This window comes from Xiphophorus hellerii, chromosome 7 (assembly GCF_003331165.1).
Source record: "Xiphophorus hellerii strain 12219 chromosome 7, Xiphophorus_hellerii-4.1, whole genome shotgun sequence".
In the NCBI taxonomy this organism is placed as follows: domain Eukaryota; kingdom Metazoa; phylum Chordata; class Actinopteri; order Cyprinodontiformes; family Poeciliidae; genus Xiphophorus; species Xiphophorus hellerii.
In genome coordinates, this window is record NC_045678.1 from 22,968,684 (window position 1) to 22,989,809 (window position 21,126).

The 21,126-nt window shown below is 45.6% G+C and overlaps 2 protein-coding genes across 4 annotated transcripts in view; one reads left to right on the top strand and one right to left on the bottom strand.

Annotated features, from left to right (window-relative positions):
- The window catches only part of LOC116722775 (TSC22 domain family protein 1-like), a 32,993-nt gene extending 25,019 nt beyond the window's left edge, over positions 1–7,974 (top strand). For 2 of the 3 annotated variants that reach the window (XM_032567054.1, XM_032567056.1), the window contains exons 2-3: positions 3,711–3,762; positions 6,466–7,974. In XM_032567054.1, coding sequence (XP_032422945.1) covers positions 3,711–3,762; positions 6,466–6,741 — 328 coding nt within the window. In that variant the 3' untranslated portion in view covers positions 6,742–7,974. Of the gene's footprint in view, positions 1–1,963; positions 3,507–3,710; positions 3,763–6,465 lie in introns of those variants that run through there. The other variant, XM_032567055.1, reaches the window with a different exon arrangement.
- A 1,796-nt stretch (positions 7,975–9,770) lies between these two features.
- Positions 9,771–13,596, bottom strand: serp2 (stress-associated endoplasmic reticulum protein family member 2). Its single transcript, XM_032567057.1, has 3 exons — positions 13,387–13,596; positions 10,979–11,051; positions 9,771–10,238 (listed from the first exon to the last, which is right to left on the bottom strand). The coding sequence occupies exons 1-3, from the start codon at positions 13,468–13,470 to the stop codon at positions 10,198–10,200; spliced, it is 198 nt and encodes a 65-aa protein (XP_032422948.1). The 5' UTR covers positions 13,471–13,596; the 3' UTR covers positions 9,771–10,197.
- Between the last annotated feature and the right edge of the window lie 7,530 nt (positions 13,597–21,126).

Genomic DNA, 21,126 nt, shown 5'->3' on the forward strand with positions numbered 1-21,126 from the left:
ATATACAACTGAGAATTTACACAATCTGCATGCGAATTAAACATTAAAAGACTATTTTCAGTACAGTGCAGAAAAATAAATGTGCAAAATGTTAATTAAAAATGAGTAAAAACAGTAAGTGATTGCACAAATGATTATCGATTTTGTTGAACAAAAACCATTTAATTTCCCTTTGGTATCAATAAGATATTTTGATGTTTGTAAAGAATTACATGTATAGAGAAACTGCAAATTGAGTCATTCAAGTTAACACGTACTGTTTAAGCACATCAGAATTAATAATTAATTATTACAGAGCATCTCACAATAGTATTTGCAACAAAAAAAGGAAAATATTACCATTAGGGTCACAAACAGGAAGTGAAATTAGAAGGGGGCAAAGAGGATTGGTTGAAATTCAGCCGAGATGCAGTGATTGGTCAGAAAAGAAAGAAGTAACCCTTAATGTGAGAAAGGAAATGTGAGAAAGTGGAGCTTCAGATTGTAAAGGGAGGATCTCCTGCGTAGGAGCATGAATGTGTTTTTGTTATGGAGTGAATTTCTGAGGTCAAAATTTGAGCTGATAAATTATTTTTCACCAAAATCCTCCCATCTGTGAAGCTGTGACTTTTAGGGCGTGTTGTTTGAGTCAGTTTGACCACATTGAATCCTCCTTAAAGAAAAATATTCCACCTGGAGAAAAGAGGATAGCATGATATTTGAGTTTCCCATTACTTTTTTGTAATGTTTCCTTGTATTTTATGTAAATATTTATAATTGTTTTTAACCATTAAAGTGTAAAGCATCATGTGAAGTACCGAAATTGGCCACACAGGGGCAGTGTATGTATATATTGCACTTCATCACATTGAATCGCTCCATTTCTTCTTCCTGTTTTGTAAAACTGTTTTCCCATTTTTTCCTGTTGTGTGAAACAGGATTACAAATCAGTTCACATATGTTAAGTTTCACAAAACAATCTACTTTTACGTGTAGTAATAAAGAGTAGTGTCCAGATCTTCTAAAAATGTTCAAAAATCTTCCAAAACAGAAGAGGGATAATTCAGGATTTTTAATGTAAAGTGTTTGAAAGGTTATAAATTTATATTTTATCTCCGGTCCATTACAGAATCCAGATTTGTTGGTTCTGGAGGTTAAAGCTAAAGTACGGATTCTGGCTCCATCCATTTTCTAACCCCTTGTCCCTAGTGGGTCAGGAGGTGCTGGTGCCTCTCCAGCTACGTTCCGGGCGAGAGGCGGGGTCACCCTGGACAGGTCGCCAGTCTGTCGCAGATATAGAAATATTTGAATACTGTAAAGGTCTGCTTTTGGTCTCGGCCTTTAGTCAAGCTAATCTGTGTTTGTACTAAATTAATATACAGCTGATAGACTCTGTTTTAAAGCTACTAGCCTTTTTTGTGCAAGTAATCAGTCACATAAGTAGTTTGTTCCTTATAAAAGTGTCATGGCCAGTTATTTCATTTTATTGTTCTAAATCTCTATAAAACTAGCACAAAATTTGCTCCACAACAAAACCTAGGATCGTGAGTATGTGCGTTTTTCGTTTCCCCTTAAGATATTTTTGTCCGTTTCTGGCAATTTCCTGTATTGCTGAATTTTTTGCTAATCCTGTACAACTTGAATCCTTTGGAACTTGTACAAATATCTAAGTCTGCAATGATTCCTCATTGATTCGAGTACCTTGATTATTGAAATTCCTTGAGGCAAATTTTCTGCCTCGAAACTTCGTTAAAATATGTTTTACGGGCGTGCCGTGGTGGCGTAGTGGTTAGCGCGACCCGTATTTGGAGGCCTTGAGTCCTCGACGCGGCCGTCGCGGGTTCGACTCCCGGACCTGATGACATTTGCCGCATGTCTTCCCCCGTCTCCTTCCCCGTTTCCTGTCAGCCTACTGTCACTTAAGGGACACTAGAGCCCAAAAAAAGACCCTCTGGAGGGGTAAAAAAAAAAAAAAGTTTTACTATTTGTCTATCTGATTGTGTTGCGCAACACTGACTTCCGCCTACAAGTTGTTGGCGAAAGCTAAGTGTCAGTTTGCATAGTGTCGGGTTTTCAAGTTCAGATTTCATTGAGTTATGGTAATGTCCGAGTTTTTATCGTTTTTCGGGGTACAAATAAGCATTCCTAAATTGACTGGCGCAATGCCTGGAGTGTGGCCGCCTTTCGCCTCCTGGATCTGCTGCCTGGTTCAGAGCGAACCTGGCGGAGAAGTGGGCAGCGAGTATTTATACAGGTGGAATGGATAGACTGAACATAGCGGGCTGCTGTAGCTAAGGCTCAGTGTAGCTTTACAGACGAACCAGAAAATAAATTTCCTACCATCCCGGTTGCAACAAACGCGTTTCGGCGGTATATATATATTTTTCTGTGTGGCAAAGGAGCCAAATCCCGTTGCTAACATGGACATAAAAGCTATAAATGGCTGGAGAGTTAATCTATTAAAGTGGCTGAAGATAAATACATAAACTAAAAACTGGAATATAGGAATTTTTTAGAAGTGTATTTGTGAGCCTGCTGCTTTATTATTAAATTGAATAAAATCTCTGATTTTTGTACATATTTTGTCTATGTTAACTTAAGAAGATTAATTTTCTTAAGTTAATCAGGTTAATTTTCTAGACTACAGCAAAGTAAATGTTAGGGATGCACAAATATGAAAATTTGGACCAATGTTGATATCCGATAATACTACTGCTGTTATGGCAGTATAAATTTATCACATTTTTTTTGTTGATTGTCAGAATAATTGTTTACAACAGCCCTAGTCGTAGGCGTGTTATGAATTTGCTGGACTATAAATTGTCCCAGTAATTGTTGTAATTAGCAAAATATTGTTTTAGTGAATAGGGGGCCAAAATGGTTTCCAGCCCAGGGGCCCACAGTTTTGTAAATCCGGCCCTGCTAACAGAGCTTAGTTTTAAAAATCCTGAACTATGAAGCACCACCGAGTCCTGACCCGTCCTCTCTGGATGACACAGTGATTGTTGTCCTTGCAGCAGTTTTGTCCCGGTCCAGTTCCTGACCGCTGAAGGTAGTTCCTCCTCCTCCTCTTCCTCCTCGTCCTCTTCCTCCTCCTCTGCAGGAGTTTTCACGCAGAGCCGTCGTCAGTGGGCAGGTGGGGCGTCCCCGCATGAATTATTCAAAACAGCCTCCGTCTCCACCAATCCGCAGCCAGCTCCCCGCTCTGTCGCGGGATAAATTATGCGGGATTGTGGAGATCCGCAGTCCTTTTGTGTGCCGCTGAGATGAGCTGACCTTGGACTGCATCCGTACCGCTGCGGGGCTCAGGCTGTGCGGGACTTCCAGCTTCTCTACCGGGCCGGTAGGAGTGGGTGAGGCGGCGGCTGGACTCCGGGCTGTTTCAGTTCGTACACCCGCAGCAGGATGAATGCGTCGTGCTACACCGTGGCGATGGATTTAGGCGTTTGCCAGCTGAGAAATTTCTCCATCTCGTTTCTGTCGTCGCTGCTGAGCGCAGACAGCTCTCCGCTGAAGCTCGACAGCAGGTAAAAACCCAACCAGCACAGGGCTTCATTGTGAAGCAGGACGGCGGGGTATAGAGAAATTTCCAGATGCTTCCTGGTCCCGACCCACATTCTTACAGCGGAGGAGAAAAGCAGAGCTTCTCCCGTCTTTTTATTCCTCACTGCGGCGCGGCGCGGCTGAAGCTATTGTATTTATTTCTCTCTTTTCTCTCTTTTCTCTTGCAGCTCGTCCGGAGCCAGCGTGGTGGCCATCGACAACAAGATTGAACAAGCAATGGTGAGTTTTCCTCCTTAATCTCACGTCTGTTCTACCGTGTAAAATTAAATTAAATCTGCTGTTACAAACGATAACTAAATAGAGTTCTAATTTCAACAACAGCGGAAAATAAAACATTTATTCTTATTCCGTCTCAGTGTTTTAATGTAGTGTTATCTCATTATTGTTTTTAATTAATTAAATTTAAGATAATCATTTTTAAAATGCTCTGTAAAGCGAAATTGCGGTTTGTTTTCTGTTTCGCTATCTCCGTTGTCAGGGCTGTTGCTAGGCAAACTGGAAGACTCTCACGCCTTGGTATAAATATCTCGCCTTCTGATTGGCTGAATGCGCCGACATGTGGGCGGAGTTAGAGTTGGCAGCCAAGGGATATTCTTCCTCATTTTTCCCGTTTTTCTGATTAAAAAAAATATATATATTTATAGATTATATCAAATAAAGAACAAAGGATCAGATATTCACATATTTTTCAGCTTATTAGTGAAATTTTTAAAATCTATTTTAAATATATTTTTTATATTGACAAAGCTAAATATAATTTAAAAATGACAATAAAACTATACAAAGTTAAGTGAATATGAATGTACAAAATGTAAATATTTATATGTTACTAGACAACCATTAATGTTTAAAGGTTTATTATATATATATATATATATATATATATATATATATATATATATATATATATATATATATATATATATATATATATCCAGTCCCGTTCATTCCAGTTTTTGCTTCTCTTATTTAATATAGATTTTGTTTTGGCACATTAACCATTTTAGAATCGGGTCAAGAACAAAAACTGCAGCATTCAAAAAATCCTCCGTTAAACACATATTAAATATGAGTTTTTAGAAATTAAGAACTATGTTTTAAAGCATATCTGTTTAATTTAGATTGATTAGTTTAATTATTTTAGTTTAAAATAGTTGACTTATGTACTGTTGCTGCTGCCACATCATGACCCTTATATAAACATTTCTAAAGCAGGCGGATACGTTACAGTAATGTTATGCAGGACAAAAACACCTTGTGTTGTGTTTTCACCTCAATTCACTGAAACATGTCTGTCCAGAGCCGGCAGGAGCTCCACTGTTTCAGACTATTAAATGCAACTATTGAAGAAAAGCTCAGTTTTATAAAACTATGATGATGATGATTCCTTCACAAATTCCTGTAGTACAAAAACTCATTAAATTATGTGTTGATATTAAAACAATAATTTTGTATATTGACTACTTGAAGCCACAGTAATAGATTCTTATGTCCCAGGGGCTGTTTAGTTTTCTTAATTATGATTGGCAATTTTTACTTTAAACTCTAAGAAACTGTGCAGTTGTTAACTAACTTATCAGTTAATTTAGGGTTTTAACCAGCGATTAACAGCCTTTACTATCCACAGAGCCACTTTTACCAAACCTTCCTGATATTTTTCAGAGGAAAAATATATATTTTTGTTTTGGTTCCTCTGGAGTGAAATGAGAATTGAGTTAATTACATTCTCATGTAAAGTAAATTGCAGTCATAGATTTATCAGTTGTTTTTGTTCCTACATAAAGAGGCACCAAAATGTTTAGGAATAAACACAAAATCTGCAGCTTAATGACATTAAAGACTAAAAAAGAATATAATATTTCTGCAGACCACACACATCCTGGACACAAACTGTTCACCGTGGTGCAGAGTTTGCATTTTGCACTAATTCTGCTTCATCTTCCTCGTTTGTAAAAAAAAAAAAAACTGTGAAAAGACATGTTTACAAAAATATAACCTTTATTTTTGTTTTACATTTTATTAGAGCTGCTACTAACAATTTCATGTTGATTAATCAGATAAAAAGAATTGACACATTCTGCAGATTCTTTAAATTTAACTACTGAAGTCTTTTTTATACAATGTTAGACATGCAGTAAACTATGCAAATGTATAACTAATTCCTTTTTTAAATATGAACATAAACATTTTACTGCCTAAAATGCAACCACGTAGCATTCTTTTACTGAAAACCTGATTGTTAGTAGCAGAGATTGAATCTGCAGCTAAAATTACTGCCAATAATTGGATCAAAACATGATTGATAGGATATTGTAGACAGCGACGGCTATTGGCAGCAAAGATCTCCTGTAGCAGTCTGTATTGGAGAGAATTTTAAGTCGCCTCTGACTGAAGACACTCATTTTTTTTTGGTTGTCCATAATTTTCTTGATTTTTATGACGACTCCAACCGTCTCATTGTTTCCAACTCTTTAACCCATCTTTGTTGTCATGGTTACTGCTGTATTAAAAAAAAATTTAGACTGAATAAATAAACAATGCTTAAGCCTAGTGGCCTGCCAGGTGGATGATATACTGGTCACTAATTAGCACTGATTTATTGGCGCCAATTTCCTTTAACTTTTGGAGATCAGTGATCGGCTGATACTTGCATGTGAAGATGATCTTATCCTCTGATCTCATCTGCCTCAGCAAACGTCTAAAATTGACCTCTGACCTCTTATCTCCCGTTAGAGAGGTTTGATTGTTAGCCCCGCACACCAGGTCACAGTCGACCGTCTGTCACCAACTCAGCCACTTTCTTGCTACATTTAGCAACAATTTAAATAAAACAGATCGGAATGGGCAGGTCAGGTTTTTAATGATCGGTAATGGGTCAGAAACTTGTAATCGGTGTCACTAACCGTGTGTGTGTGTCTGCAGGACCTGGTGAAGAGCCACCTGATGTACGCCGTGCGCGAGGAGGTGGAGGTCCTGAAGGAGCAGATCAAGGAGCTGATCGAGCGAAACTCTCAGCTGGAGCAGGAGAACACGCTGCTGAAGACGCTGGCCAGCCCGGAGCAGATGGCCCAGTTCCAGGCCCAGGTCCAGACCGGCTCGCCGCCCGCCCCGCAGACCACCGCTCCCTCTGGACCGCCCAGCGCCACTGCCGCCAGCCTGGCCCAGCCCGCCTCGCACAGCGCCGGCCCCTCGGCGTAGCCCGACGACACAAACTGAGCAACCTCTCACGTTTTAGTGGCCACGGCGCCGCAGTTTGCCTTCCTCAGCCGGAGGTCGACGCTGTCAAGACGAGAATTTGCACATATTTATCTCTGAAGGATGCAGCCAGCGGGACGAGCGAGCGCAGTGGACAATCTTCCTATGCTGTGTGTGTGAGGCGGCCAGGAATCATCACACATTTGCCAAATAGCCCTCAGTCATCAACAAGAATGTGCTACCATGAAGAAACAGTCAGTGACGACGTTACGCTTTCATTAAAATGATCACTGTGCCTGTGTCTGGGTTTGACGCTGACAGCAGCAGCAGGTGGTTCTGGTTGTCGTTGTTTTGCTGAATGATGTAAATAAAAAGCGGTTCTTTGCCGAGGCGAGATCTTGAGAGATGAAGAAGTTCTTCTCAGTGACAGAAAAAGATTGTGAGCCATTATTATTAATATTATTATTATCACGTCAAAGTCCCCATCTGGAATGGGGGAGGAGGTTATTTTCAACACTCGGCAGCATTGATGATGTTACTCAAACTGTGGGTTGAACAAAAACCTGGTTTCTTACGATGAAGATGATGATGATGATAAATCTATTTTCAGTATTTCCCTTTCAGGCTCGTCATTTTGCCCTCGATGAAGCTCACTGCTGCCGGCATGTTGTTTCTTCAGCTTCCATCGACACTTTGGGCTAAGCTGCATTTTTCTTTTTTGGTAAAAGTTCAACGGGCAGATGTACATTTCTGTATAGTGTAAGTAGGATGTAAAAAAGGAGGAAGAGGAAGGAAGAACAGATGCTATCTAGGTCACGCAGATTGATGCGGAGGAGTCTGTGTCAGCCATCTTTAATGCTGTAATTTCAGGACTTTGGAAGGAGGGTTAGGTTATTTAACTGGCAACAACCAACAATGTTGTCCAACTCTTTTACTGCAACGTTAACTCTGACTGTACACCATTTCTCATTGCTCTTTTTGTTAAATATTGCACCTTTTGGGGTTTGTTTTTTCTTTTTTTTGACAGTGAAACCCTTTTGGATCTGAAAAAGCAAACTTAGGAAGAAAAATAAAAAGGAAAAGGCTCTGAAGATGTTATTGTTTTTCATTCTGTGTATCAGTTGTATGCTCATGTTCTGTGCATGTTTCTTCAAAGACCGGATGAGATAACATACCTACAATTGCACTTGACAGCCACACTTCACAACTTTCAATAAACCTGCTTAAGAGTAAAAACCTGGTCGCCGTCTTTGTCTCAGTCAACAAGATGAGTTCCATTAAATTTGTTTTCTGCTGGAAAACCTTAAAAAAATAAGTCTTAGATCTTTTGACCTACTTCATGTTGCCTAATAGGCTCTTGTTGAGATTTTTATTATTCTGCAGCTCATGCAAGAAAGTGGTTAACCAAACTGAAGCTGAAAAAATGTTAATTCATAACTAAGGCAGAAATGATTAGTTGTACCTAATTTAGTTAAAAAGTAATCATTGTTTAAGTATAACCTCTCTACAAAAGGTAATTTGCTGAAAGAACAACACACTCAGTCCAAAAGTTTAGCCAAAACTACAAAGAATATATAAATTAAAATGAAAATATTTGATTGTAAATTTTCTAGCCAGGACTCAAGTGGCAGTTTTTCCACCTGATTCAAATAGTAGTTTTACTTTCACAATATTAATCATTTTATCCTAAATTAATCTCCAGCTTAGCACTAGACCAAGTCGAGCAGAAAGCGCTGAGCTTTCCACATGTTGATGGAAACATATTTTTGTTGCTACATATTAGTTTCTCGAGTTTCTCCACTTTTTTTCCCTAAACTTTTCACCACTTTACTTCCTCTTTGAGCCATTTAAACCATTAAACTTTTACCATATTCTGCTCATTTAGGAAAATGACTACCTGTTTTGGTATTGACATGTTCAACGGTTTATAAAATATTCAGCTTTGTGTCTACATCATCTTGGGCCCCATTGAAATAAATGGAACATCCCATAATTTCTGAAAAATTCAGCTAAAAACATTTTTCGCAGCCAACTACTTTTCAGCTTCAAACGGCATTCAAACTTTCAAATGTATTCATATCCTTCAACTACTTCTGTTTCCATCCATTGTGCATGTTTGTAAACCCCCAGTGGGGTCATGATGGCTGCTGGTTCCTTTCTCCAACGGGCGAGAGGCGGGGTCACCCTGGAGAGGTCGCCAGTTCATCACAGGGCAACCAGGACAAAAACAATCATGCACCCACACCTAAGGAGTATTTAGGGACCAGTCAATCTGACACCTTTTGGACTGTGGTAGGAAGTTGGAGAGAACATGCAGAAAGACTCTGGGCTGTGATTTGAAGGCAATAGTGCTACCAACTGCACCCCTGTGCAGCCTGCAGAAGTAGGGTTACAAGTAGGGCTCCAATGCCAACCTTCCTACCAACCTTCCTTCCCAGCTGCCATTCCTACCCCAGCCTTACCTGTTTCCTACCTTCAAACCACTGGAGAAATCAACCACAATATGCTGGTGCACCAATCACCATGACGACGTCACCTGGTTTGCTCACTTACATCTACAGTAACTAGTTACTACCCAACTCTGATTTATTTATTTTTTTACATTGTGTGTGAAAAAGCTTTGCACTACTACTACTAGTAATAATAATAATTTTATTTATAATGCCATTTATATATTGATATCTCAAAGTGCAACAAAGATCTAAAAATAAAATCATGAAAAAAATATATATATATTTTAAAAAAAACATTAAGAAAGTTAACCAAAAATGTTGATAAAAAGAAATGTCTTAAGACTTCTAGTAAATAAAATAAGCAATTTTCTTTAGTGCATTTCTGTGGTGATACAGGTTTGAAATTTCCTTTAGGGTTTTCTTTAAAAAAACAAACTTAAATTTGAGTTGGTGAAACCTGCAGAAACCTTGAGATATATTTTTCTGTTCTGGTTTCAGTCTGCAGTGAAATAAATCTTATTGATCTTTAGTTTTAGCCACATTTCCACCAACATGTGATCCAGTTTTCAGAACAAACAGTGACGGCTCTGACTGCTTCACATTTATTTGAAAAACAACAAAAAAAACCACCAAAAACCCACATTCTTCATTCGTACAGTACAGAAGAAAATAACAGTTATGGCACATAGTCAGCAGGATTCACCGCCAGCTCACACACACACACACACACACACACACACCCATATATACACACACGCACACACACACATATATATACACACACGCACACAGGAGCCAAGCGACGAATGAAAGTCGTTTTGCATCCGGCGTGGTTTTAGACTGTCCGTAGAAAAGCTGTCAGCACCACAGACTGCAACACTGGAAACGCTGATCGGGGGTCAGAGGTCGCTCTGTGGGGGATGAGAGCTCGAGTGTGCAGGCGGTGGCTAGCCGGGCTCAGTGAGGGCATGAGGAGGGGGTCAGGGGTCACGGCCCGCCCCTTGTGTCACATCCCCATACGGATACTCTGGATGATCTGGAATATGGCTGACAGCCCAGAGACGCACAAGTCAGGACGTTTCCGTGACCAACATTAGAAACTCAACGTTTGTAGAGTAACATCAAAAGAAAATATGTCAGTCTTACACTCACTAAAATGTTAGCTAAAGAGCTGCAGATCTGTTCTGTTCAGGCATCTCCAGAACCTTTGAAATTTTCCACCTTTTCCTTAATGTTGGCTATTGAAATTTTAATGATTTATTATGCAAAATTCACATTTTGCACATTTTTATACCTCCACTTAGGTCTATATTGTTTCTAAAAACAGACCAAGTGTTTAAAAAAAACACCCAGGCATTTTTGGCAGTAAGTTAAGGCTTTTTGGTGTTTAGAAAATGAGCCGTTTCAAAAACATCCTGATTGTTGAGTCACAATGTTAGTAAAATCTGCAGCCTCTCATCTCTAGTGGCAGCAGAACACTTTAAACCGAGTGGGAGTTCACCTGAACTAAATACAGACAGAGAACGGTTTTAAATGAACAAATATTCATGTGATAGAATGGCCTAGTCAAAGTCCAGACCTGCAGCAAAAATAAAATATTGGTGCTCTTTATACATTGATTAATTCAGTTATTTTTACGATGAAGAATGTGTAAAAATGCCTTAGAATTTGCTGTTTCGACTTGTTAGTGTTGAATAGAGATGCATGCCACACTATTCAGATTTTGTTATATTTTTTAAAAGAAATTTAAACCAAACGCATAATTTTTTCCCTCCTGCTGGGTTTACCTGATCCACAGACAACGAATACAAAGAGGGCGAGAAGCCAGGGGCCGACAGGGTACTTCTCCTCTTGCGGTCGCTAGGGGAAACACACACACACACACACACACACACACCCCCACACCCACACGCACACAAACACACACACACACACAAACAAACACACACGGTGTAGATTAGCACAACTGACACAAAACAAATGCATGACGCTGCAAAGTAAAAGTGAATCAGTTTGATAAAAAGGATGATGATGAAGTTTAAATATTTTTGTTTTCATTTAGTTTAAGCTCTTCTGCAGTTTTAAACCAAACCATTGTTTCTGTGGTGGGAATATTTTCTGCAATTATTTAAAGTCAATAAAATAGTTTTTTGGTTTTATGGTGTCACCGCTAACATGTATACACGCATATATGACATCATCAAACTGATTCCTCTACAGAGGAAAAGCATTTATTTAAAATATATTATTTAGTCCCTGTTACTTTGATTTTTATCTGTAGACTCCATAGTTTATGTTAAAACGTTTTGCCACATGTTTTACTAAAACACAAAGGTTTTATTGAAAATTTGGTTCCTGTTCAAGAAATAAAATTAACCTCCTTGGAAACTAAATAGGACATTTGTTCCTGTGCTTAAATAATGACTAGATTTGGATTTTGAAATGCAGAGTGGTATTTAAATGAATATTTTAACTATTTCAAAGTAAAATAGGCTGACAATCACTAAATGTACAGCAAACAAATGGACAAGTTTGATAGCTTACATTTCCCGTACAGCCGACACCAGGAAGAGATTAACGCTTTGTTTGAGATCCAAGTAGAAATTATTTTTCCAAGTTTAATAGTATTTAGTTTGTATTATTCATTATACAGCATTTCTATCATGCTAACTTAGTTAGCTGCCTTAAGCAGCCGCTTAACTCATATATACTTTGGGCCAGCTCTGCCTTTGATGACTGATTCATACAACGCCGTAAAAAAGAGTTTGTCTTTGTTTTTACTTTTTTGACACACTTACAGGTTTCAAATCATTAAATAAATATGATGATTTAAATATACCAACACTATAAAGTAGTATTTTTTAGCGTTGCTAATCCGCTCTTATCTTGTTTTCAGAAACAGTGACGCTCTGCGCTGCACCAAGCTAACCCTAGCGTCTTGTTATGGACAGAAAAGTGCCGACTTGGTGCAGAGTTTGCGTTTCCTTCCCACTGTGGGCTCAGAGTGCGTCGAAGGACCGGCGTCACCGTGAGGTCATGCGTTTGTTGCGTGTTTGTGGGGGAAGCTTTTAGTCAGTCAGGGATGATGTAAACAAAGCTGGAGGAAGAGAGGGAGTAGGTGGAAAACAAAAACATCTTCAGATGCCAGTTTACACTCAACTGAAAGAAGCTCCAAGATGATACGTGAAATTTGTTCTTTCCCACAGCAAATTATTTGAATAAAGTCAACTCTCATTTCTTTATATTTTGTTTCAAAAGAGCGAGAGTAAAAGGAGCAGAGGAGGAGATGAAGAGTCTAACAGATGGAACAACATGAGATCTGGACAGACGAAGACGAGGAGGATATCAGATGAGTTATTTGTCACATTTTTAACGCAACAGAAGAGAAGCAGAAACTCCAAGAGTTTGTAATTTAAATTAAAAAATCTGTATTTAATCACTATGGATGAATTTATTCATAGTAGCAACAGATAAAAGAAAGTCAGAGAGACGCAGAAAAATAAAAATAGTTAAACAGAGGAGGGAAGAGAAAAAGATGCATGGGTAGAAGAAGGGAAGGAAGGAGGAAGGAAACAAAAGAAGACATAAAAACTTAAGGAAAGAAGGAAGGAAAACACAATGTAGGAGACAAGGAAGGAAGGAAGAAACAAGGAAGGCACAATGAAGTACATAAGGAAAGAAGGAACAACAGAAACAAGGAAGAAAAGGAGGAAGGGAGGAAAGAAGAAAAAAGAAAGAAATGAAGCACAACAAAGCATACAAGCAAGTAAGGTTGTTTTTTGTTTTGTTTAGAAAAGGCTGATAATCAAATAAAACATATTATTTAAAAAAATGCTCATACTCCTGCCTTTGTTTGTTTTTAAAGGAAATTTAAGAACAGTGTTATGAGTCCAAACTTCTGATTGTTGAATCTTTACACACAATAAAATACATTTCTTATAAAATGACTTTAAATTAACACCATAGATTTCTGAGGTGGGCTAAGCCCCCCAATAGCTCAGAGCCCTAGTTCCGCCTCTGCTTTATAACAGCATATACCTGTAGCAAGCAGCAGCAGTCTAAATCCATTAACGGAAATAAACAAAACTCCTCATCTGCTATAATTAACATGATTATCTCCCTCCTACCGGGCTGAACGTCACCTGTCTGGGCTAATATGTCATGTTGGCATCTGGCTGTCACTCTAACGGCTCACCAGCGTCTTGGCTACGTTTCCTCTCTGCGTGATGTTCTTGCTGTGTTTCTCGTTGGCCATCCGGATCCTCTGTTTGGCCACCATCTTCCAGGGAAACGACACAATCAGGGGCTTACACTCTGTTTAGCCTGTTATTTTCCTCTGATGCTGCAGGCTGACCACAGCACCGCCGCGTCAAGCTAGCGCAGCTCAGTTGCTAGGAGACCAGAAACTCGCGGGTCAACCTTCAAAGTAAGAGCACAGAATGTATGTTTTTGTTTTTAAATCACAGCGCGTCAAGAACACGAAGAAATTACTTTTCAACCGCAAAACGTTGATAAAAGTGACCTTGTATTATCATGTTGAGAGGCATCCAGAGTGTTGAAAATAAGTGTCGCGGACCTATTAAGGCGCATGCGCACGCATGCGTACTCACTGTATGCTATTCTGACAGGGTATGCTAATCGGCCACGGCCTCCAGTTTCACCAGTAAAAGATAAGTGGGTCAGTTAGCAGAGAAACCTGTAGGATTTGATCTAATAAAACAACAATAAAAAGGATTTTCCCTCTTTTATTCCTTATAAATTGTTTTCATAAAGTCAACAAGCTGATTAGATTTCTTTTAATGTCATATTCATCATTTGATTATGAATCAACTGTTTAGACAAGTCCGTCTGTTTTCCTTTTTTCCTCCCTGTTGGGAGTTTTTGTTTATTGTTTTAAAAATATTTTTTCTCTAAGCAAAGTCTTTGATTCAGTTGCTAAGCAACCGCTGCTCTCCTCTCCCTGGCTTTCGCTCTCAGCATCCAGCAAGCTCGTCTCATCAGAGGCAGAAAATAAAAACAAAAACATGTGTACTCTTTATATTAGGTAAAAAATGTGTCCTTAATGTTCCCCCTGCATGGTCAGGCTGCTGCTTTTAAAGTTTTGGATCAATATCCTGCTGAAGGACCCGCTGATGACTCATTTTTATTTTTTTATTTGATTTTAATTTAAATCTGCTTGTAAAACAGCTCATGATGTTCCTGGACCCTTGGAAGAGAAACCGGCTCACAGCATGACAGATCCTGCACCATGCTAACCAGTTTTTCACTGAAACGTTCGATCTGAGACATTTTAGAAAAATAAAATAAAATAAAAATACATCATGAAATCCACATATTTACATTTGTGAAGGTAGGACAGAAAGTTATTTTTTCCATCTTCACTCCCAGCTCTCTTTTGCTCTTTTTTCAATGAAAACTGGAATTATTTAAAAAATGTGGAAGATCTCATATTATCTGTTGGAAAACATGAGCCAGATTTGTCTACATTTTAATGTTATTTAATTATTTTTCCTTCTTTGTGTCAGACATATTTTCCAGTTTAGAAGAACTGGCATCATGCTTTATAAAGAATTGCATCAGTCATGGGAATATATATTTAATACACCTTATAAAACATAGTAGATTCCAAATTATGTTCCAATATGAATAAAAAATAGAATAGAAATATACATAAAACACAGTCTTTTAGCATATAGAAATTTTATATCAACTTTAAATACTTAAATACTAGAAAATTCCAACAATTTTTCTTGTAAAATGTACAGTAAATAAACAGTAAATAAATAATAAACACATTCTGAAGTGAAATTGCTAAAATTACATATTTAATAAGGTATTAGACAGAATATTGTTACATTTTCAAGATTTGTTTGGTTTAGCTAAACTAAATTCAAGAATATTTTAAATTCATTTAAAATATAACCTTAAAAACAGAAGCTAGATGTTATAGTAATTGGAAATATCCAAGTTTCTTCAAATAGTTGTTGTAAATGTTAAGGGTTTTCAGCAGGATGATTCTTCAGCTTATGAAGAATCATCTATTGTTTTCTCTGACAGTACATTTTCTATTGCCAGAGAAAATCTGAAGAAGTTAATAATAGGTGTATTTTCTACTAATTTTTAAAAGTATTTCATCCTAACTTTTATAAAACATTCAACATTTTAATATCAAATTTGGTCAGGTTTGTATGTGCAAATAATTTCATTTTGCTTTCCTGCGTTCACAGCATAAATGCATTCAATATAAATATAACTTTATATGTAAATGTTAGGCCAAATAAATGGATTCATGATTATATTACAGCTGAGTGAAGCTGACACCCAATTGAACTGGGTGCTGGGAAATTCCCATGGAGATTGAATAAAAATCCTGCGGTCTTCCACACATGAAGAGGCCCTGGCATGGTGTTAAACTTTTATATGAAACCCTACCTTGTTGTATTTGTACAAGTTCAATCATGTAAGAAATTGGTTGCTTGTTTGGAACTGTGGTTTGTGTCTATGCTTTCAAAAATATTTACCCTGGATTCAAGTCCAAGCAAAACGTACGTAGTGGTATGTGTACAAGTTCAAATTTTGCAGTTGTCATGCATCCTGGGTTCAAGTCCAGGTAAGTGCATGGCTTTTAGATCTTATGTCAAGTAGCATGGTATTTGTAGAAGTTCTAGCGGTTCATGTGTTGGGCGCTCTGGTGGCACAGTGGTTTGAGTCTGTGAATGTGGCCCAGTTAACCTGGGTTCAAGACCTGTGCGTGCAGAGAAAGAGAGAGAGAGAGAGAGAGAGAGAGAGAGAGAGAGAGAGAGAGAGAGCGCTCTCTACCTGGGCTGGCTGAGCTAGTTGAGCCCAGGCTCTCTGCCTGGGATGGCTGAGCCCAGGCTCTCTGCCTGGGCTGGCTGAGCCCAGGCTCTCTGCCTGGGCTGGCTGAGCCAGGCTCTCTGCCTGAGCTGGCTGAGCTGGGTGAGCCCAGGCTCTCTGCCTGGGCTGGGTGAGCTGGGTGAGCCAGGCTCTCTGCCTGGGCTGGCTGAGCTGGGTGAGCCAGGCTCTCTGCCTGGGCTGGCTGAGCTGGGTGAGCCAGGCTCTCTGCCTGGGCTGGCTGAGCTGGGTGAGCCAGGCTCTCTGCCAGGGCTGGCTGAGCCCAGGCTCTCTGCTTGGGCTGGCTGAGCTGGGTGAGCCAGGCTCTCTGCCTGAGCTGGGTGAGCCAGGCTCTCTGCCTGAGCTGGGTGAGCTGGGTGAGCCAGGCTCTCTGCCTGAGCTGGGTGAGCTGGGTGAGCCAGGCTCTCTGCCTGAGCTGGGTGAGCTGGGTGAGCCAGGCTCTCTGCCTGGGCTGGCTGAGCTGGGTGAGCCAGGCTCTCTGCCTGCGCTGGCTGAGCTGGGTGAGCCAGGCTCTCTGCCTGCGCTGGCTGAGCTGGGTGAGCCAGGCTCTCTGCCTGCGCTGGCTGAGCTGGGTGAGCCAGGCTCTCTGCCTAGGCTGGCTGAGTCAGGCTCTCTGCCTGTGCTGGCTGAGCCAGGCTCTCTGCCTGAGCTGGCTGAGCTGGGTGAGCCCAGGCTCTCTGTCTGGGCTGGCTGAGCCCAGGCTCTCTGCCTGTGCTGGCTGAGCTGGGTGAGCCAGGCTCTCTGCCAGGGCTGGCTGAGCTGGCTGAGCCCAGGCTCTCTGCCTGGGCTGGCTGAGCCCAGGCTCTCTGCCTGGGCTGCCTGGGCTGGCTGAGCTGGGTGAGCCCAGGCTCTCTGCCTGGGCTGGCTGAGCTGGTTGAGCCCAGGCTGTCTGCCTGAGCTGGCTGAGCTGGGTGAGCCCAGGCTCTCTGCCTGGGCTGGCTGAGCCAGGCTCTCTGCCTGGGCTGGCTGGGCTGGGTGAGCCAGGCTCTCTGCCTGGGCTGGCTGAGCTGGGTGAGCCCAGGCTCTCTGCCAGGGCTGGCTGAGCTGGGTGAGCCCAGGCTCTCTGCCTGGGCTGGCTGAGCTGGGTGAGCCCAGGCTCTCTGCCAGGGCTGGCTGAGCCAGGCTCTCTGCCTGGGCTGGGTGAGCCAGGCTCTCTGCCTGGGCTGGGTGAGCCAGGCTCTCTGCCAGGGCTGGGTGAGCCAGGCTCTCTGCCTAGGCTGGCTGAGTCAGGCTTTCTGCCTGGGCTGGCAGAGCCAGGCTCTCTGCCAGGGCTGGCTGAGCCAGGCTCTCTGCCTGGGCTGGGTGAGCCCAGGCTCTCTGCTTGGGCTGGCTGAGCTGGGTGAGCCAGGCTCTCTGCCTGTGCTGGCTGAGCTGGCTGAGCCCAGGCTCTCTGCCTGGGCTGGCTGAGCCCAGGCTCTCTGCCTGGGCTGTCTGGGCTGGCTGAGCTGGGTGAGCCCAGGCTCTCTGCCTGGGCTGGCTGAGCTGGTTGAGCCCAGGCTCTCTGCCTGGGCTGGCTGAGCTGGCTGAGCCCAGGCTCTCTGCCTGGGCTGCCTGAGCTGGCTGAGCTGGGTGAGCCCAGGCTCTCTGCCAGGGCTGGCTGAGCTGGTTGAGCCCAGGCTCTCTGCCTGGGCTGGCTGAGCCAGGCTCTCTGCCTGGGCTGGCTGGGCTGGGTGAGCCAGGCTCTCTGCCTGGGCTGGCTGGGCTGGGTGAGCCAGGCTCTCTTCCTGAGCTGGGTGAGCCAGGCTCTCTGCCTGGGCTGGGTGAGCCAGGCTCTCTTCCTGAGCTGGGTGAGCCAGGCTCTCTTCCTGAGCTGGGTGAGCCAGGCTCTCTGCCTGGGCTGGCTGAGCCCATGCTCTCTGCCTGGGCTGGCTGAGATGGGTGAGCCCAGGCTCTCTGCCTGGGCTGGCTGAGCCCAGGCTCTCTGCCTAGGCTGGCTGAGCCCAGGCTCTCTGCCTGGGCTGGGTGAGCTGGGTGAGCCAGGCTCTCTGCCTGGGCTGGCTGAGCTGGGTGAGCCAGGCTCTCTGCCTGGGCTGGGTGAGCTGGGTGAGCCAGGCTCTCTGCCTGAGCTGGGTGAGCCAGGCTCTCTGCCTGGGCTGGGTGAGCCCAGGCTCTCTGCTTGGGCTGGCTGAGCTGGGTGAGCCAGGCTCTCTGCCTGAGCTGGGTGAGCCCAGGCTCTCTGCCTGGGCTGGGTGAGCCCAGGCTCTCTGCTTGGGCTGGCTGAGCTGGGTGAGCCAGGCTCTCTGCCTGGGCTGGGTGAGCCAGGCTCTCTGCCTGGGCTGGGTGAGCCCAGGCTCTCTGCTTGGGCTGGCTGAGCTGGGTGAGCCAGGCTCTCTGCCTGAGCTGGGTGAGCCCAGGCTCTCTGCCTGAGCTGGCTGAGCTGGGTGAGCCAGGCTCTCTGCCTGAGCTGGTTGAGCTGGCTGAGCCCAGGCTCTCTGCCTGTGCTGGCTGAGCTGGGTGAGCCCAGGCTCTCTGCCTGGGCTGGCTCAGCCAGGCTCTCTGCCAGGGCTGGCTGAGCTGGGTGAGCCAGGCTCTCTGCCAGGGCTGGCTGAGCTGGGTGAGCCAGGCTCTCTGCCTGGGCTGGGTGAGCCAGGCTCTCTGCCTGCGCTGCCTGAGCTGGGTGAGCCAGGCTCTCTGCCAGGGCTGGCTGAGCTGGGTGAGCCAGGCTCTCTGCCTGGGCTGGGTGAGCCAGGCTCTCTGCCTGGGCTGGCTGAGCCAGGCTCTCTGCCTGAGCTGGCTGAGCTGGGTGAGCACAGGCTCTCTGCTTGGGCTGGCTGAGCCAGGCTCTCTGCCTGAGCTGGCTGAGCTGGGTGAGCACAGGCTCTCTGCCAGGGCTGGCTGAGCTGGCTGAGCCCAGGCTCTCTGCCTGGGCTGGCTGAGCCCAGGCTCTCTGCCTGGGCTGTCTGGGCTGGCTGAGCTGGGTGAGCCCAGGCTCTCTGCCTGGGCTGGCTGAGCTGGTTGAGCCCAGGCTCTCTGCCTGGGCTGGCTGAGCTGGCTGAGCCCAGGCTCTCTGCCTGGGCTGCCTGAGCTGGCTGAGCTGGGTGAGCCCAGGCTCTCTGCCAGGGCTGGCTGAGCTGGTTGAGCCCAGGCTCTCTGCCTGGGCTGGCTGAGCCAGGCTCTCTGCCTGGGCTGGCTGGGCTGGGTGAGCCAGGCTCTCTGCCTGGGCTGGCTGGGCTGGGTGAGCCAGGCTCTCTTCCTGAGCTGGGTGAGCCAGGCTCTCTGCCTGGGCTGGGTGAGCCAGGCTCTCTTCCTGAGCTGGGTGAGCCAGGCTCTCTTCCTGAGCTGGGTGAGCCAGGCTCTCTGCCTGGGCTGGCTGAGCCCATGCTCTCTGCCTGGGCTGGCTGAGATGGGTGAGCCCAGGCTCTCTGCCTGGGCTGGCTGAGCCCAGGCTCTCTGCCTAGGCTGGCTGAGCCCAGGCTCTCTGCCTGGGCTGGGTGAGCTGGGTGAGCCAGGCTCTCTGCCTGGGCTGGGTGAGCTGGGTGAGCCAGGCTCTCTGCCTGAGCTGGGTGAGCCAGGCTCTCTGCCTGGGCTGGGTGAGCCAGGCTCTCTGCCTGGGCTGGGTGAGCCCAGGCTCTCTGCTTGGGCTGGCTGAGCTGGGTGAGCCAGGCTCTCTGCCTGAGCTGGGTGAGCCCAGGCTCTCTGCCTGGGCTGGGTGAGCCCAGGCTCTCTGCTTGGGCTGGCTGAGCTGGGTGAGCCAGGCTCTCTGCCTGGGCTGGGTGAGCCAGGCTCTCTGCCTGGGCTGGGTGAGCCCAGGCTCTCTGCTTGGGCTGGCTGAGCTGGGTGAGCCAGGCTCTCTGCCTGAGCTGGGTGAGCCCAGGCTCTCTGCCTGAGCTGGCTGAGCTGGGTGAGCCAGGCTCTCTGCCTGAGCTGGTTGAGCTGGCTGAGCCCAGGCTCTCTGCCTGTGCTGGCTGAGCTGGGTGAGCCCAGGCTCTCTGCCTGGGCTGGCTCAGCCAGGCTCTCTGCCAGGGCTGGCTGAGCTGGGTGAGCCAGGCTCTCTGCCAGGGCTGGCTGAGCTGGGTGAGCCAGGCTCTCTGCCTGGGCTGGGTGAGCCAGGCTCTCTGCCTGCGCTGCCTGAGCTGGGTGAGCCAGGCTCTCTGCCAGGGCTGGCTGAGCTGGGTGAGCCAGGCTCTCTGCCTGGGCTGGGTGAGCCAGGCTCTCTGCCTGGGCTGGCTGAGCCAGGCTCTCTGCCTGAGCTGGCTGAGCTGGGTGAGCACAGGCTCTCTGCTTGGGCTGGCTGAGCCAGGCTCTCTGCCTGAGCTGGCTGAGCTGGGTGAGCACAGGCTCTCTGCTTGGGCTGGCTGAGCCAGGCTCTCTGCCTGAGCTGGCTGAGCTGGGTGAGCCAGGCTCTCTGCCTGAGCTGGGTGAGCCCAGGCTCTCTGCCTGGGCTGGCTGAGCCCAGGCTCTCTGCCTGGGCTGGCTGAGCTGGGTGAGCCAGGCTCTCTGCCTGGGCTGGGTGAGCCAGGCTCTCTGCCTGGGCTGGCTCAGCTGGGTGAGCCAGGCTCTCTGCCTGAGCTGGGTGAGCTGGGTGAGCCCAGGCTCTCTGCCTGAGCTGGGTGAGCCAGGCTCTCTGCCTGAGCTGGCTGAGCTGGGTGAGCCCAGGCTCTCTGCCTGGGCTGGCTCAGCCAGGCTCTCTGCCTGGGCTGGCTGAGCTGGTTGAGCCCAGGCTCTCTGCCTGGGCTGGCTGAGCCAGGCTCTCTGCCTGGGCTGGCTGAGCCAGGCTCTCTGCCTGGGCTGGCTGAGCCAGGCTCTCTGCCTGGGCTGGCTGAGCCAGGCTCTCTGCCTGGGCTGGCTGAGCCCAGGCTCTCTGCCTGGGCTGGCTGAGCTGGGTGAGCCAGGCTCTCTGCCTGAGCTGGCTGAGCCCAGGCTCTCTGCCTGGGCTGGCTGAGCCAGGCTCTCTGCCTGGGCTGGCTGGGCTGGGTGAGCCTGGCTCTCTGCCTGGGCTGGCTGGGCTGGGTGAGCCAGGCTCTCTGCCTGGGCTGGCTGGGCTGGGTGAGCCAGGCTCTCTTCCTGAGCTGGGTGAGCTGGGTGAGCCAGGCTCTCTGCCTGCGCTGGCTGAGCCAGGCTC